Genomic DNA, 14,697 nt, shown 5'->3' with positions numbered 1-14,697 from the left:
TTATTGCTTGATGACTCATAATGGGGGCTGCTTTCCTTGTGATGACAGACCTATTCCATCCAGGTTTATGGAGATCGTTTTACTCTCCTGACCTTTTAATATGTTTAAATCCAATATTTAAACACATTTTCGTACTTATAGCTATAATTCAGCCACACCAGAGAATTAATTAGGCTACTGAGTTAGAGCTCTACTTTTGTGGCTATATATTGCTTTTGTTCTTTCTTTTTTTAATTTCTTTCTGAACTAAAACTTTCTAACTAAGAAACAAATTAATACGAATTTACCTATGAAGGTGAAAATGTATTTTTGTGTATGCAGCCAACACAGAAACAAACACTTAAATCTGAAGTTATAAAAAGCCTGTGCTTTTTTTAAATTTGATTTTTTTTCCAACATTTTAATGACTGTCATATTTTTTGTTTACATTCAAATCAATATAAAAAGTAGTAGTAGTAGTGGTTCGCCACTTGGTGGCGGTAGTGCGCTGATTGGTTGCTAAATACAAAGGAGAAGAAGAAGAAGCGGTGGTTGTTGTCGCTACGTCTATGAAAGCAAGCCCAGCAGTGTGTCTCTGTACGTCTCTTTTTTAAAAAATGTGGACATTTCTGCGCACTTTTAAAGGCCTTTGACCGCGGCTAAGCTGCGTGGCTGACAGAGAGGCGGAGAGAGCGATGGAGGCGCTGCTGTTCGGTTCGACGGTTCCGCGGAGCGTCCTCTGACAGCCGCACCATCATGATCCCCGTGTCCCTGCTGGTGTGTGTGATGGCCGGCTGGTGTGCTGTCTACTTGGCCGACACGCTACTCAGGGTAAACATTCAACTTCCTGTTACTTGATCTAACTATCCTTCAGCTAACTTAAGAAAGCGGGGGTGGAGGCCTTGCTAACGAGCCACAGCAGCTTCAGCTAGCTGTCTGTGAGCTCCAGTAACACTGACTGACCCTGGGTCATTTTAATCATCCTCATGATGTACCAGGTTCTTCCAGGTGTGGTATTTCAGAAACAAAATGGTAAAACGTGAGGCACTTTGGTGTCTATAACAAATGTAGGAAGAGCTAAGCCAATAGTCTACTAATATTTAGGTGCACTGTGGCAAATATTAGCTGTATAGTTTTATACAATAAAGCCACAGAGACTTTGCTTTGCAGCAGGTTTGACTCTTTTTATTTCTCATTACATACTAGTCAATGTGTGTTGTTAAAAATGTCCTTGAAGACAAGCAAACAAAAAGATAATAAAAAAAAGAATAAAACCATACACTAACTTGCTGTCAACTTTAGTTACTAGGACACATCTGTAGTTTAGGTAGTGTACAAAGTAAAGCTGTAAAATAATTGTATTTAATCAAAACAAGACATAGCTGTAATGTATCTCTGATAAACCCCTTTAAAATGCATCCATTAATATACAGTCATTTTGTTTTACAGTAATGTAAACACTGCAGTTTGTTACAATTTTGTCCCACATTATGGATATACCCAATTGTTTTTTTTTTAGTTTTCCTTTTTCTCAATCTTGTGTTTATGTGCATTTATTATGGCCTGCCACAAAAAGACATGTAATAATGGTTGCTTGTGTGTGTTTGCAAAATATCTATAGAACCACTGAATGGATTTCGATGAAACTCTTGGAAAGTACTCATTGGATGTACTTTGAACTTCTGGAGTCAAACCAGTTCAAGACTGCCACCACAGCTTATTGACATTAGCAAACACAAAAATGGCTAAAAATCAGTCAGTCTTACAGATACCTGAGGATTATTCACAACACATTGTCACCACTAACAGATTGTGAGATGTCACAAAATATATATATATATATATATATATATATATATATTAGTCCAAACACGATTTCTTTTAAATTCCCTAATCTTTGTAAGATAATTAGCCCCATCCCTTCACATTTGGTATCATTGAAAAGCCCTAAATGTAGATGCCTAAAGGCGTGAATTCAGTAGTATGTAGTGGGTGGGAGATATTCAGGGTTCACAAATGTTCTCCACAGGGGACAAATTTGAACTACTGGTAGTCAGGAGGACATTAGGGAATGCTAGTCTGTAAATTATTATTATTTTATTTAAATCACTAGCATAAATAAATAGGATGCAAATCCTGTCTTGAATAAGTGAATTGATCTGCAGCCATTCTAGTTATAATGAGCCGTTTCTGCGTTTCATTTGTCTCTGAACTCTGATCTGGGAATGATGCTGCACCCAACTTGACTGCCTTCCAGCTGCAAATTGGAAAATGAGTATCATTTGCCCAGTAACCAGGGAAACTGTTAATGGCAATACAAGCCAGTAAGAATGTTTGGGTTTTTGTTTTGTTTTTTTTTTAGCATTCTGGGCATTCAAACACTGTACCAACATGTTTCCTAACAGAGGTTCATGTCTGACTGACTTAATGGAATACAAACCTACAGAAAATTAAAAAAAAAAAAAATTTCCCCCTCTAGTTGTCACCAGTTTTCTTGTGCTGGGCAGTGCTTGGGGCAATGTTTGGAAAAAAAACTGTATCCAATATAAAAATAGGAGAGGAGGAAAAAAAAACCAAAGCTGCTTTCTTATTGTGGGTGTTCTTCTGTTCTGCAGTCGTCCGTCACACACAGGATCAGCTATGAGTCGTGGCTCGCCAGTCGGGGGCTGATGGTGTCTCCTTTCCATGTGAGATGGCAGACGACCATATTCAACCGGCTATTTGCCTACTGCGCCCGCATCAACCCCCAAGCCCTCTACATGTGGTGAGAATCCCTCGCTTATGAACCCATCTTTAATCCAACGGTGTCGTTTCTGGAAATTTCTCATCCGCACTTTCAGGCCTCTGCTTTTTTTTTTTTTTTTTTCGTTAATGACCCTCTGAGGAAATAATGTAAATAATTCCTGTCTTAAAATGGCGAAGACTTGACCGTAAGCTGTAATTTCATGCAAATGTTCATCTCTATGGGTGCAAGAATTCCACCTAACCGACTTAAGAATAATTTGTAAAATTTCCATGTCTCCGAGGTTCAACGGCGGCCTTGTGTTTGGTATCGCAGCCATGGTGGGATCAGTGATTCTGCTGATAAAAACCCTGCAGCAGACGTATGCTCAGATGACCACTGACAACCCTCGTATAGGAGGCGAACAGGCGCTGCAGGTGGTGGTACGTGGATTTAAGGGTTTTCACCTTTCTGGTTAAAGGCAAGTTAAGTAACAGGCAGAACAGGCTTCGTTTCATCAACTGGCTGCAAATATTACTTCTGCTAAACGTGTTTGGATTTGTTTCCCTTTCATTTAAAAGTGTCAGATATTGATTACAATTTAGCAGATAAGGAACTATAAATTATGAAAAAAGGTCTTTTCTATTTCCTTTTTTATTAATTTTTATGAGATGAATATAAGCACTCAATCTAGTGAACCTCTGCAGGTGATTCATGGGAACCTATTAGCAGGTTATTTATATTCCAGAATTAATTTTGGAGGGGCAGAAAACGCTTCGCATAGACCAGCAGGAGACTAAGCCGTCACAGAGAAACACGCTCAGTAAAAATATGAAATTAATATTTTGAAGAAGGTGATTAAAAGAAAGCTTTAAACGCACAAATAAATGGATGTTCTTTTTTTTAGATATGCAGAGAAAATACAACACCATACATTACTCAATTAGTAAAATGTTGTGTAAGAATGTTTTTTTTTTTTCTTCAGATCTCTGTTTCTTTTTTTGGCTTCTCGTGTATTTTCAGGTCCCAGGTGTCAATCTGCCCACCAGTCAGCTAGCCTACTTCTTCATCGCTCTGCTGCTCAGCGGAGTAATACACGAGCTGGGCCACGCTGTGGCAGCATTGAGGTAACACTCAGAGGCCTCTGTGCTCCTCTAGGAAGTGAACGGGTGGGAAATCAATTAATCCTTTTGAGATTTTTCAACCAAAAATGTTGCTTTTAAAGCCTTTTGTTGAATTTAGGCCCTCTGCTTCATCACGTATTTAGATGTAGTAAATCTGTCCAAAGAACTTCAGTCTTAATGCCTTCTTAAAGCTTCAGTTGTGTCTGTAAATATAGAAAACTGCCTGTGTGGATGGTGAACAGCCTTAACACATTCAGTCTTTGGCAATGATATGCTCACAGAGTAGTGAAACTGATGCTTTACCGTTTTGTAGGCTTTATAAACAAAGATTATAACATTACATAAGGTTGGCTTTAGCCTACATGTTGCACAAATTAAATTCAGACTGCTTCTGGATAAAAAGCTTGTGTACTCAGACACACTAAACAAAGCTCCACAGAAGTTGTTTTTTTTTCCATGAGTAGCTCTCATACTCCGCTTTCAAACCATATCTTGTATTTTTTTCTACAATTTGGTGTTATTCTTTATTTTTAAGACTTATTTCTGTATGTTTGTTACAGTTTGGCATGTCTAAAAGTGTAAACTGTTTCTCTCCTTCCACAGGGAGCAGGTGAGAGTGAACGGATTTGGGATCTTTGTGTTCGTGTTGTACCCGGGCGCATTTGTGGACCTCTTCACCACTCACCTGAACCTCATATCACCGACTCAGCAGCTCCGCATCTTCTGTGCAGGTGAAACTTTTTAATCCTCTCGTCGCGCTTTACTGCAGCTTGAATAATTGCCAGCTTATGCAATTTATTTATTTTTTTGGTCATGAAGGTCACTTAGGACAATTTATTGCTGAACAGCAGACAGCTGCATCTTATCAAATCAATCCACATGCAATTAGGAAAATTGCAGCTTAATAAATTGATTGGTAGTGCAGACTGTTATCCATGCATGAATGTGACAGATTTCTCCCAGTTGTCGGTGCCACCAAAAGGCCAGATGCAGTTTCTGCTTAGAAATCACACAACACAAAGACCTCATAGGTACTCTGTCATAAACTCAAACTTTGATGATTAAGATTGTTTAAACCTAATAGAAATCTAAACAGCATTAAAGTGAAACTTAAAATTTCTTGAAGTAGAGTTCTGTGGAAAGCTTATGTACAATTATTATCTTACCTGTTGCAGGTAGCGCTCTCATTGACCTCAGGTTGGACAGTGGAGTGAAGCAACTTGACCACGCCCCCTTCTGATACCATACCACACCAACTTTATTTATAAAGCACTTTAAACACCCACCGGCCCAAAGTGCTGTACACAATCATATGATACAATACAATCATAAAGTAGAGGAGGTCAGATATAAAAGCAGTAATAAAATACTTAAAATATAAACACAGTAAAACAAAGCCAAACATATCAGATTGTGCAGAAAGCCAAAGAAAAGAGAAGGGATTTAAAAACAGCAAGTGAAGAGGCCTGTCTTGTGCCCAAAGGAAGGTCATCCCATAGCTTGGGAGCTGCTACAGACAAAGCATGGTCCCCTCTGTGCTTACGCTTTGTCTTTGTCTCAGAAACAACTGGTCAGCTGACCTGAGGGAACGGGAGGGTGTGTAAGGGTGGAACAGCTCAGAGTCAGAAATATTGGCAGTCATGCCTAAGAAAACATAAAAGTATAGATCTGTGTTTTTGTTTGCTTCTCTAAACAGAGACTTTGACCTCTTTAAATGCAAAGAAGCTAAAGCCACAAATCTGTCTAGGAGCTTTTTGTTCTGTCATCGTGTATAACAGTCATAAAAATTTAAAATGGAATAAAAATGGAAGTGATCTCCTACTTATCTGTGTAATAAAGTAAGATTTAATTTGTTTTGGAGTAATTTAAACCCCACCACTGTTATTTGTTCCACTAAGCTAAAGGATCTAATGTTTCCTGCAGCAACTGGTAAACCCACCATGCCAGTTAGCATACTGTATAATAAAAGTTTTATTGGTTTATTGTAACTTTAACACAGGAGACATAACCAATATAGCAAAATAAAGCAGCTTCATAAAATAATGTGATGATTAGGAGAGGTGTGTCTGCATGAGACGCATCAGGCCACCGGGTGTCAATGTTTGTCCAATGTGATGAACTAAACAAATTTTTTTTTTATATAATGCTGATGATTGTAGATTAGAAGGTACATTATGTAGTTATTTACCTGACAGGCCATAATATTAAATTATTTTAAAGTTTCAAAGCAGTACTGCAGTGTTATATACAATGTTTTATTTATTTATTTTTGTAGCAAATCTCTCATGAGTTGTATTTTCGCCTGTTAAAGTGGAGGGCCAGTTTTCACCTTTAAGGTGGCAGCAGCATTGTGCAAAAGCCAAGTACTCTGATGTGTTGCTCCAGTTTGCTCCAATCGGCTCGATGAGCTAACGGCTGGTCTGAGGCGGGCCCAGTTCAACGTGGATTGCTTCCATCCTAAAACAAACACAAAAAAATCTCACAAATTTAATTGCGGTTTAAGCAAACTCTATTTTCTAATCCTTTACATTGTCAATCATTTTATGTTACACAGTTTGTTAGTTAATTAGAATGTAAGAGGTTGTAAAAAAAGCATGAACTGCTATGAAATGTTTGAGATTTGGGTTGTTTTAAAGACAACAGCAATCCAGTTTGGTCTTGGCCCCACTCATATTAATTAAACTTTATTTGTTCAAAGATAATAATTGTTTAACCTTTTCACAGAACCCTACTTCAAGAGACCTGAACTATCCTACTTAAAAGCACAACGTACCAAAAAGAGACAATAATGTTGTATTTTGCTGTTTATTTTTTGAGAAATGTTCCAGCGTTCATTGTACCAGCTAGCCAGAACGTTGCGACTAATTGCCAAGTATTAATTTGCTGCCAAAAGCGGCTCTGACCAATCAAAACATTTGAGGGTGCGTGCGATTTCTTTCTTTCCATCCCTGAAAAGTCTGCAGGATTTTCTGAAAGCCTGACCAGCTGGGCTCGTTTTTAAGATGCCAAAATGCTAAACGGCTTGCGTTCCCCAGCGCTGTTTGCATTCTTCAGCAGACCCTCTCTGATAACGTGGGTATCTGGGACTATCTAGTACAAATAATTCCTCCCTGCTTCTTTGACAAGAGAATAACACAAGACTGAGACGTCGAGTGACGTGATTCACCAAAGCAAGGAGGATGCTGCTCCCTTCAGGGGAGTGCTGATATAATGGCACGCTGTTTATTTTTTGTTCTGACAAAAAAAATGTAGATGATTTACTCCTGTAGTGGGGGAAAAAAACCTTCAGCGGTGTGTTTACCTCATGAATCAAATCTGATTTTACATGCCTGACATTAAAGCTAATTTTTCTACCTTATTTCTTATAAAATTCTAAGCCGTGACTTTGCTTTCGGGACAGTCAAGTAATTCAGTCTTTCCAAGACTTTCCACAGAACTTCTTGTTTCTCTGGCTTTTAATTTTCCCCTGACCAGAGAGAGGCGGGATCTTAAAGTTGTCTCGACCTCATCTGATGATGAGACCTTTTCTCCTGCGGTTGTGTACGGCTGACTGGGTCTTCTTGCATAATTAAGATGGTATAGACGGCTATTTTTAGTCAGCAGCGGTTACTCTCTGACCACAACATCCTTTGGGCAGATTATGAGAACATGGAAGAGGCGGTCACAGCAGTTTACACGGGACATTTAGATGACATCCTGCTGCTACTGTAGTGTCTTAAGCCTATTTGTCAAAAAATTCTCTTGGAAATATGAAAAACTAATGAAGTTAATATAAAAAAGTGATGAAATTACTGTAAAGGGTGCTTATTTTCGATCTTAGGATGACCTTCCTATGTGCTGTAAAGGTATAACTACTGGATCCTTACAATTTTGTGGTTATAGGTTGTTATTGTTCCTCCTGTTCATACTGGAAAAGTTATTTTTAATCCAGCACAGCATACACCTTCAGCAATAAAACAAAAGGTTTTTCTTTTAATGACGACTAACTGATGAAAATATCCAGTCTGAAAACAGAAAAGAGTCAAAATTCTAATGCATTTTGACATTGTAATTATAAAGAAATCCATTTTTTGTGTTTCTCCAGGTGTGTGGCACAACTTTGTTCTGTGCGTGGCGGCACTGGCCATCCTCTTCCTGTTGCCTGTCTTTCTGTTTCCTGTGTACACCACCGGAGTGGGAGCGCTGGTCACTGAGGTTGTTCAGGTCAGTGCTGCCAGTTTTCTGTGTGGCATAACCGTCCTGCGCAACTTATAAAAAGTTGACATTTTTGTCTTTAACTCTCTTTGCATGAAGCAGATCAGTATGTCTGATCAGTCTGCTCATTGATGATGTTAGCGTTAAGGTTTAAACTGAAACACTTAGCCTGATTTTGTAATTAAAAATGAAACATCTTAGTTTAGTTTAGTTTTTTTTTTTTGTTCTGTTAGCCAAACATGCAAAGCTGTTTCTTAAAGGGGTAGCAGAGGGTTATATGGAGTATAGATTAGCAGTCAGTAGCGTACCTGCTGTAGACAATAATCAATTAGCTCAGTTTTCCGAATCAGGAAAGGATTTGGATGTTAGTCATTCTAATATATCCACCTAATATAAAAAAGACACGATGTAAAATGTTTAAATAAATCATGAAGATGAGCTGCCAGAAGCTTTTTGACTGAGTTGTTTTTGAGGGCAGAAATTTAACCTCAAGTGGGTCCTGGTCTGAGAAGCTGTTCGCTCGTCTACAAGAGTTTCTCCTTAAGTCTTTAAAACAACATTACTCCCACTGCTGGTCACTGCAGGTAAGATACTGACTGCTAATAAGTACTCTCCACAACCCTATCTTAAAAATACTGACTGTTTTTTTTAAAGCGACCACAACACCTACACTTTTAATGCAGATATTAATATATATTTTTTAAATTGGTGTTTTATTCTAATGTGATAAATCTTTTCTTTACTACGTGGTGTTCCGGTTTCTGAAATCAAGATTTATATATGTATGTATTTGTGTTGTTGTTTTTTGCATAAACCAATTGTGATACTCCCAAACATGTAGTCACCCTGTATAAATATAAATATATTCTGGAGATCAATTAGCTAAATTACTGATATATTGAATGTTGCTGAGGAGCTTATTTACAACAGTTTGCAAAAATATTCCTTTCTCAATTCATGCTCCTTACCAGCTGAGGCTTACAGGACTAATTCTGACTAATAATATACGAGGAGTTATTTTTTTCCTTTATCCCCATTTGAACCAAGTGCTTTGTTTGTCCATGTGTTCTTGGTCCAGGGTTCTGCAGCTGATGGACCCAGGGGTCTGTCAGTCGGGGACATTGTGAAAGGGCTGGAGGACTGTCCCGTGAGGGGAGTTGAGGACTGGACCAACTGCCTGTCTCACCTCTCCCACACCCCGCAGACAGGATACTGTGTCCCGGCTGCCAGCCTGCAGCCCAGCTGGGCTCACGGACGACGTGAGTGAATCTTTCTCCAAACCAAACCCAACCAAAACTGGGACTCTATGAATGTGTCATCGATATAAAAGTCAGCTGATCTGTCACATCTTTTAATGTATACGTTTGACCTAATTGTTAATATTTAATTTCACCACTTAAAAATGAAATTGGGTCAAACCCAAAGAGCTTGAACAGCAGCTCTGATTGGTCAGCAGTAAGATAAGAGCTCAACAATCAGCCAATCAGAGCTCCTGCAGTGGTTTTTATTATTTATTATGTCATGTGTTTTATTTCACATAGTAACAGAAACACTTATAATTAAAATCATGTAATTTCACTAACAGATCATTGATTTTTTTTCAATCACTCAGCAGTTTCAGTCATTTTTTTTCCAAATATAAAAATAAGATGAGCTGCTGTTTTCTTGTCCCTGAAGGCATCGCTGAAACTCTTTGTTCAAACTCACCAAATTTATCAAAAAATGAAAACAAATTCTGGCTGCAGCCAGAATTTGTTTGTTTTCCTTTAAACAAAAATCACATGGAAAGTGATTTTGCTTTACCTCTATCATATGTTTCTTATTTTACGCAACAAGTTAATTTAATTGTACTGATTTTGGCTTTCTTGGTTATCCCTACAAGCCGGACTTTCTCAGCAGGACATTTTCCTCGGTGCAGCTTGTATTTTTGCAGTTTATTTATTAGACAGAGTGAAGCTGGTGATGAATCAGGAGTCAGCAGTGTGTGATACACTATTATTGTCTGTTTTTTTTTTTGTGCCAACTGAGAGACATGCGGCCTATTTCCAGAGATTCAGTCTGTGTCTTTTTTTTTCCACATAACTATGTTTATTCCTCTTTTGCTGCTAGCTTTCAAGCGTCTGGATGGAACGATGGACTGCTGCCGCAACAACAGCCTGACAGACCTCTGCTTCTCCTACATCAAATCACAGGGCAGGAACAACAGAGAACGAGAGGTGACACACACACACACACATAGGCTTTTTATGGCATATTCATCCTCTGAGCAACATCATTTCTATTACTTCCTCTATTCTGTCCCTTTATATTCCTGTTTCGTTTGGAAAACAAAAATCCTCTGTTACTGCAGCGCTGTGCCAAAGTGTGATACCATACAGATTTAGCCTGTCTAGGTGTTCTTCCTATTTTTTTTTTTGTTACATAATCGTAGACTGACTGACAGCTTCAGTACTCGCTGTTCTTGTCTTTATTACTTTATGCATAATAAAAAACCTAAATAGGAATCAATGTCTTTATATCTTTGCATCTAAATCAGATCACAGTTCCTATTTATTGTTGAAATGTGCTCAATGTTGTCCTGTGTGATCCCTGACACAACATTTAAATCCAAATTATATATTTTTTAACATGTCCACTCTCTGTTACTGCCATTAACTGGCTGACTTTCTGCTCATAATGACGCATATAATAAAAGCTGCAGCCAAGGCCTTTGCCAACGCGCCTCTGCTTCATCATCTTTGTCGTCTGCCAGCGTCCACAGCAAATATTCCTGGAAGTGACAGCGGGGACGTTTACAGCCTCACACGCCAGAGCCAGGAACGGCACAAAAAAACCCCTCACGCCACTAGTTGGGACTCGGGTTTTATAAAATGTCTGCAGTTGTCCGAATCTTGTTGCGCCGCTTCTCGAGAAGAGGTTGTTAACAACAGTGGGATCTAAATGACTCACCTAGAATTAAACGAATTTTAAAAACTGTTTGTCATGCTGTGTAAGCTCTCGAGAAATTTTATTTAGTTGTCCAAAAAAAGCATTTAAGGTCTAAGGAAGCTACGACTTCTGCTGAGGTTTATCACAAAAATAAATGGTTTGAATTATTCTGCCCATAAGCCAATAGGTGAAATAGATTAGATGTAAAAGTTTATAAAGGAATGAGAAACGTTGTTTAAAGATGAAAAGAACAATAAAGTTGTATTTCCTCTCTCTGGCTGCAGTACGCTTGTATTCCGGTGCGCAAAATGGTGACGGGCACGAGAGTGTGCCACACTGACGCCGACTGTGCCGAGCACTCCACCGCCGCCGCCAGCGTTTGTGTCACACCCTCTCTGGAAAACCAAACGCGCTTCATCCGGGTCACACACCCGCCCAACACGCACATGCTGTTCGTCGGGTACCCGCCGCACCTGCAGCACGCCGGTACGAACACGGTTGTTATGTTCTTTGTTGCTAAGCGACATGACAATAAAGAGACGAAGTTAAACAGGTCGTTAAATTTTGATTCTGAAACTGAGAAGTTATCACTTGAGTCGTGCGTCTTGCGCAAAATGTGCATTAGAGTTTAAAAATGTTTTTTTTGTGTGAGACGTTTCGCCCTCCGAGTACGTTTGCAACACCTCCAGTGAAACCGTAAACTGTAATATGCACATGATTACTGCTGACTGGATCCTGTAGGTGTTCGGTTGACTCCTGTAATGACTGGGAGGAGACGTGTCGCACATTTATAACAAATTCATGAAATTATGGCCTCTGTTTCCTGTTGTGTCTTGCCAGTGAGTCTGACCAACTTTGTACCCCGCTTTGGTTTTCTCCATTTGGACCTGCCCATATTCTTGGAGACCTTCCTCAAGTATCCTTTTTATAGTTTTCTTTTGCTACACAACGGTTTTATTATATTCAGGATGTATGTATTTGAAATATTCCTAAGTATAATTATCTCTGGATGAAATCACTGCACTTTACAAAAGCTCACAAGGCTTTTGTAGCTCTGTACTGCAGGTCAGCACTTTTAAAAACCAATTTAGTTGCTCTTTTTTTTTTTTTTTTTAATGATTTGCGGTTTTTCTTGTCTGCTCTTCAAAGGAGGGTTCGACTCTGCTGGCTGAAACACGGTGTTTTAGATTGAAAGTGGTGTCATTTACAGAATGACACACTTTCAGATTAAAAGTAACACAAGTCAGAAAGGTTAATTACACAAGCCTGACTCAGAGAATAATATAATGGGGCAAAGATCTGTAGTTTAGCAGCTTTAACTTGTAAATAAAAGCTGAAAGCTGTTGAATTCAGCAATATTGTATTTTACAATATTATTTCAGCTTTTCATTTACCAGAAGAACGTATTTTGCTTTTTTGATTTCTATAAAAGTGTCCTATAAAGTTCACTCATCGTGGAGGAGGCAGCGTTCTCCTTTCGTTGCTGTCGCAGCAGCTGCTTCGTATTCTGCTGTGATTTTCAGATGTTCCCGATTTTCAACTTGTCGTTTTGAGGACAAACACAGCAGTTTTTAAATTAGATTTTTTTGCAACTTTATTAAAAAAAAATGGAAATAGATATTGCTTTGTGTGATTTAAAGTTTAAAAGAAAAAAGAATGGGATGAGATATATTGATTTGTGCTGCATTTATTAAGCGTAGCAGTACTTTTAGTAGAATTGTTTTATTCAGCTGCAGCCAGTAAAGAAATGTTTTTTTTCCATCTGTAAAGTAAAGATGCAGCCTGGGCCCACAGTTTGTCCTCCTGAACAAACTCAAACACCTCAGTTTTACTTCAGGTTTTTATTTTACTTAATCACATTGCTTTGTAACTTTTATTTATTTATTTATTTGCATGATGCATAATTAGTTGCAGTGTTCTTCATCTTTATGAAATGATGAAGAACACCCCACCACTGACTAATCAGAGCGAGCTGCCTAATAAAGAAACACGAGGTGATGCAGGAAGGGAATAAAAAAAGGCAATTGCAGTGCATAATATGAGAGAAATTATATTTTTAGAGATTTACAGCCACTAAAACTATTTCAGTCTAACTCCTTTGGGTTTTGAAAACCTCTACAATATACAAGAAGCATTTTATATGCCTGAACTGTATTTGTTTTATTCATTAACAAATATTTATTACAACTGAAGATGACACAGCCCCTCTCTGGTTTTCAGTCTTTCAGGCCACAGGATTAATATTAATTTTAAAAAATGTCACAGGTAAAATCAAATTTAAAAAACGGGGGAATTGCATTTCAAACTGGAGTCAAATAAGATGAAAAGGTCAGTGGGCAGTTGTGGTGCTAATGTTCACCAGTTTGCTGATAGGACGGTCTTAAGTGGCACTAAAACTCTAAGATGGTTGCTGTAGATAAAACCAACCAAACAAACAAACAACAGACTTTTTTGTGCCAAACAGGAGATCAGTAATTCGATTCTCCACCCCTCCACACATTAAAGTGTCATCTACTCACTGGTGTTTGGATGCGGATAATAAAACTGTTCATGTACAGAGCACAGTTTTATATTTATTTGTCCAATTGTATATATGAATGGGTTGATTAGAAATCTAAAAGTGTGCAACTGCTGTGTCAGAAAGCATCTGACAGGCTAAAGTGGATTAATGTCAACTTTTATTTCCACTCGGACTGTTTTCAGAATTCGATAAGAGAGCTGTGTTTTCTTGTTTTCCGCGTAATCCCTTCGAGTGTGTTCTCCTGAGCTGCCCCGCCTCCCAGATACGTGGTGTCCCTCTCAGGTGCATTAGCAGTTGTCAACTCCGTGCCCTGCTTCGCCCTGGACGGTCAGTGGATGCTGAACGCCTTGCTGGAGGCCACGCTGGTTACCGTGGTGACAGACCGTCAGAAGCGCGAGCTAATTGGCTTCTTCCTCCTGCTGGCAGGCAGCGCCCTGTTAGCGGCCAACGTGGCCCTGGGCCTGTGGATGGTCACGGCGCGGTAGCGACTGCGGCTCGCTCACCCGTCAAGACGAAAGTGGACGAGAAGATGGACGCGTGCGGACCATTAAGCTGTGAACACACAGGAACCGGGCGGCGTCGCACAGCAGCGCTGCTACTTTCTCCAGACTGTTAAGCAGAAATTTGCTCAACCTTTAAACCGTTTCTGGACCGACACTGAGAACTATTCTTCCACCTTGTTGCCACTGCGAATACAGAAGCACATATATACAAAACCAGTAATGCACTTGGACTAAACACATGGCTGTTTAATTTTAAAATTTGTGAAGTGTTTGTGCTCGGAGGTGAGGAAAATCCCCGTTTTTATGCCGCATTTTGCTGTTAAAATAATACAATGGAAATATTAGTGTCACAATTTGTTCGAAGGGATATATTTCTGAATGCATGGCAGTTCTTTAATCTGCAATGTCTTTTCACTGTTGGGGGAGAATTGCACTACCTATTATTCTTCTTTAAACAAATATGAATTACCTAATTAGCTGAAAGGACCTCTGTCCATTTCAGCCTGTAAGAACGTGGATGTTGTACAGATTTATTAAGTCAAATCAAGTGTCTTTATCCTTTTCAGGCATTACTGCAGGAAAATAACCTTTTGTGCTCACGCTTTCCTAACTTCTCCGAAAGCTTCTTTGTGTTTACTTGACCTGCCACTGTCTGCCATCTGATTGTAACAGGTAATTTGTCAAAATTGTGAAATAAAATACCCTTTTTTTGTGCGCTTTTTTTAA

The 14,697-nt window shown here is 38.9% G+C and overlaps 1 protein-coding gene across 1 annotated transcript; it reads left to right on the top strand.

Moving 5' to 3' along the window:
• Nucleotides 1–496: 496 nt before the first annotated feature.
• On the top strand, nucleotides 497–14,697 carry mbtps2 (membrane-bound transcription factor peptidase, site 2). The gene is made up of 11 exons (XM_017414141.3): nucleotides 497–810; nucleotides 2,595–2,743; nucleotides 3,006–3,144; nucleotides 3,725–3,828; nucleotides 4,429–4,556; nucleotides 7,910–8,028; nucleotides 9,098–9,278; nucleotides 10,129–10,235; nucleotides 11,232–11,433; nucleotides 11,788–11,863; nucleotides 13,731–14,697. The coding sequence occupies exons 1-11, from the start codon at nucleotides 736–738 to the stop codon at nucleotides 13,951–13,953; spliced, it is 1,503 nt and encodes a 500-aa protein (XP_017269630.1). The 5' UTR covers nucleotides 497–735; the 3' UTR covers nucleotides 13,954–14,697.

The sequence above is a fragment of the Kryptolebias marmoratus genome, linkage group LG21, assembly GCF_001649575.2.
Source record: "Kryptolebias marmoratus isolate JLee-2015 linkage group LG21, ASM164957v2, whole genome shotgun sequence".
Classification (NCBI taxonomy): domain Eukaryota; kingdom Metazoa; phylum Chordata; class Actinopteri; order Cyprinodontiformes; family Rivulidae; genus Kryptolebias; species Kryptolebias marmoratus.
The sequence above is the reverse complement of the archived record's forward strand: the minus strand, read 5'-3'. Positions and strand labels throughout refer to the sequence as shown.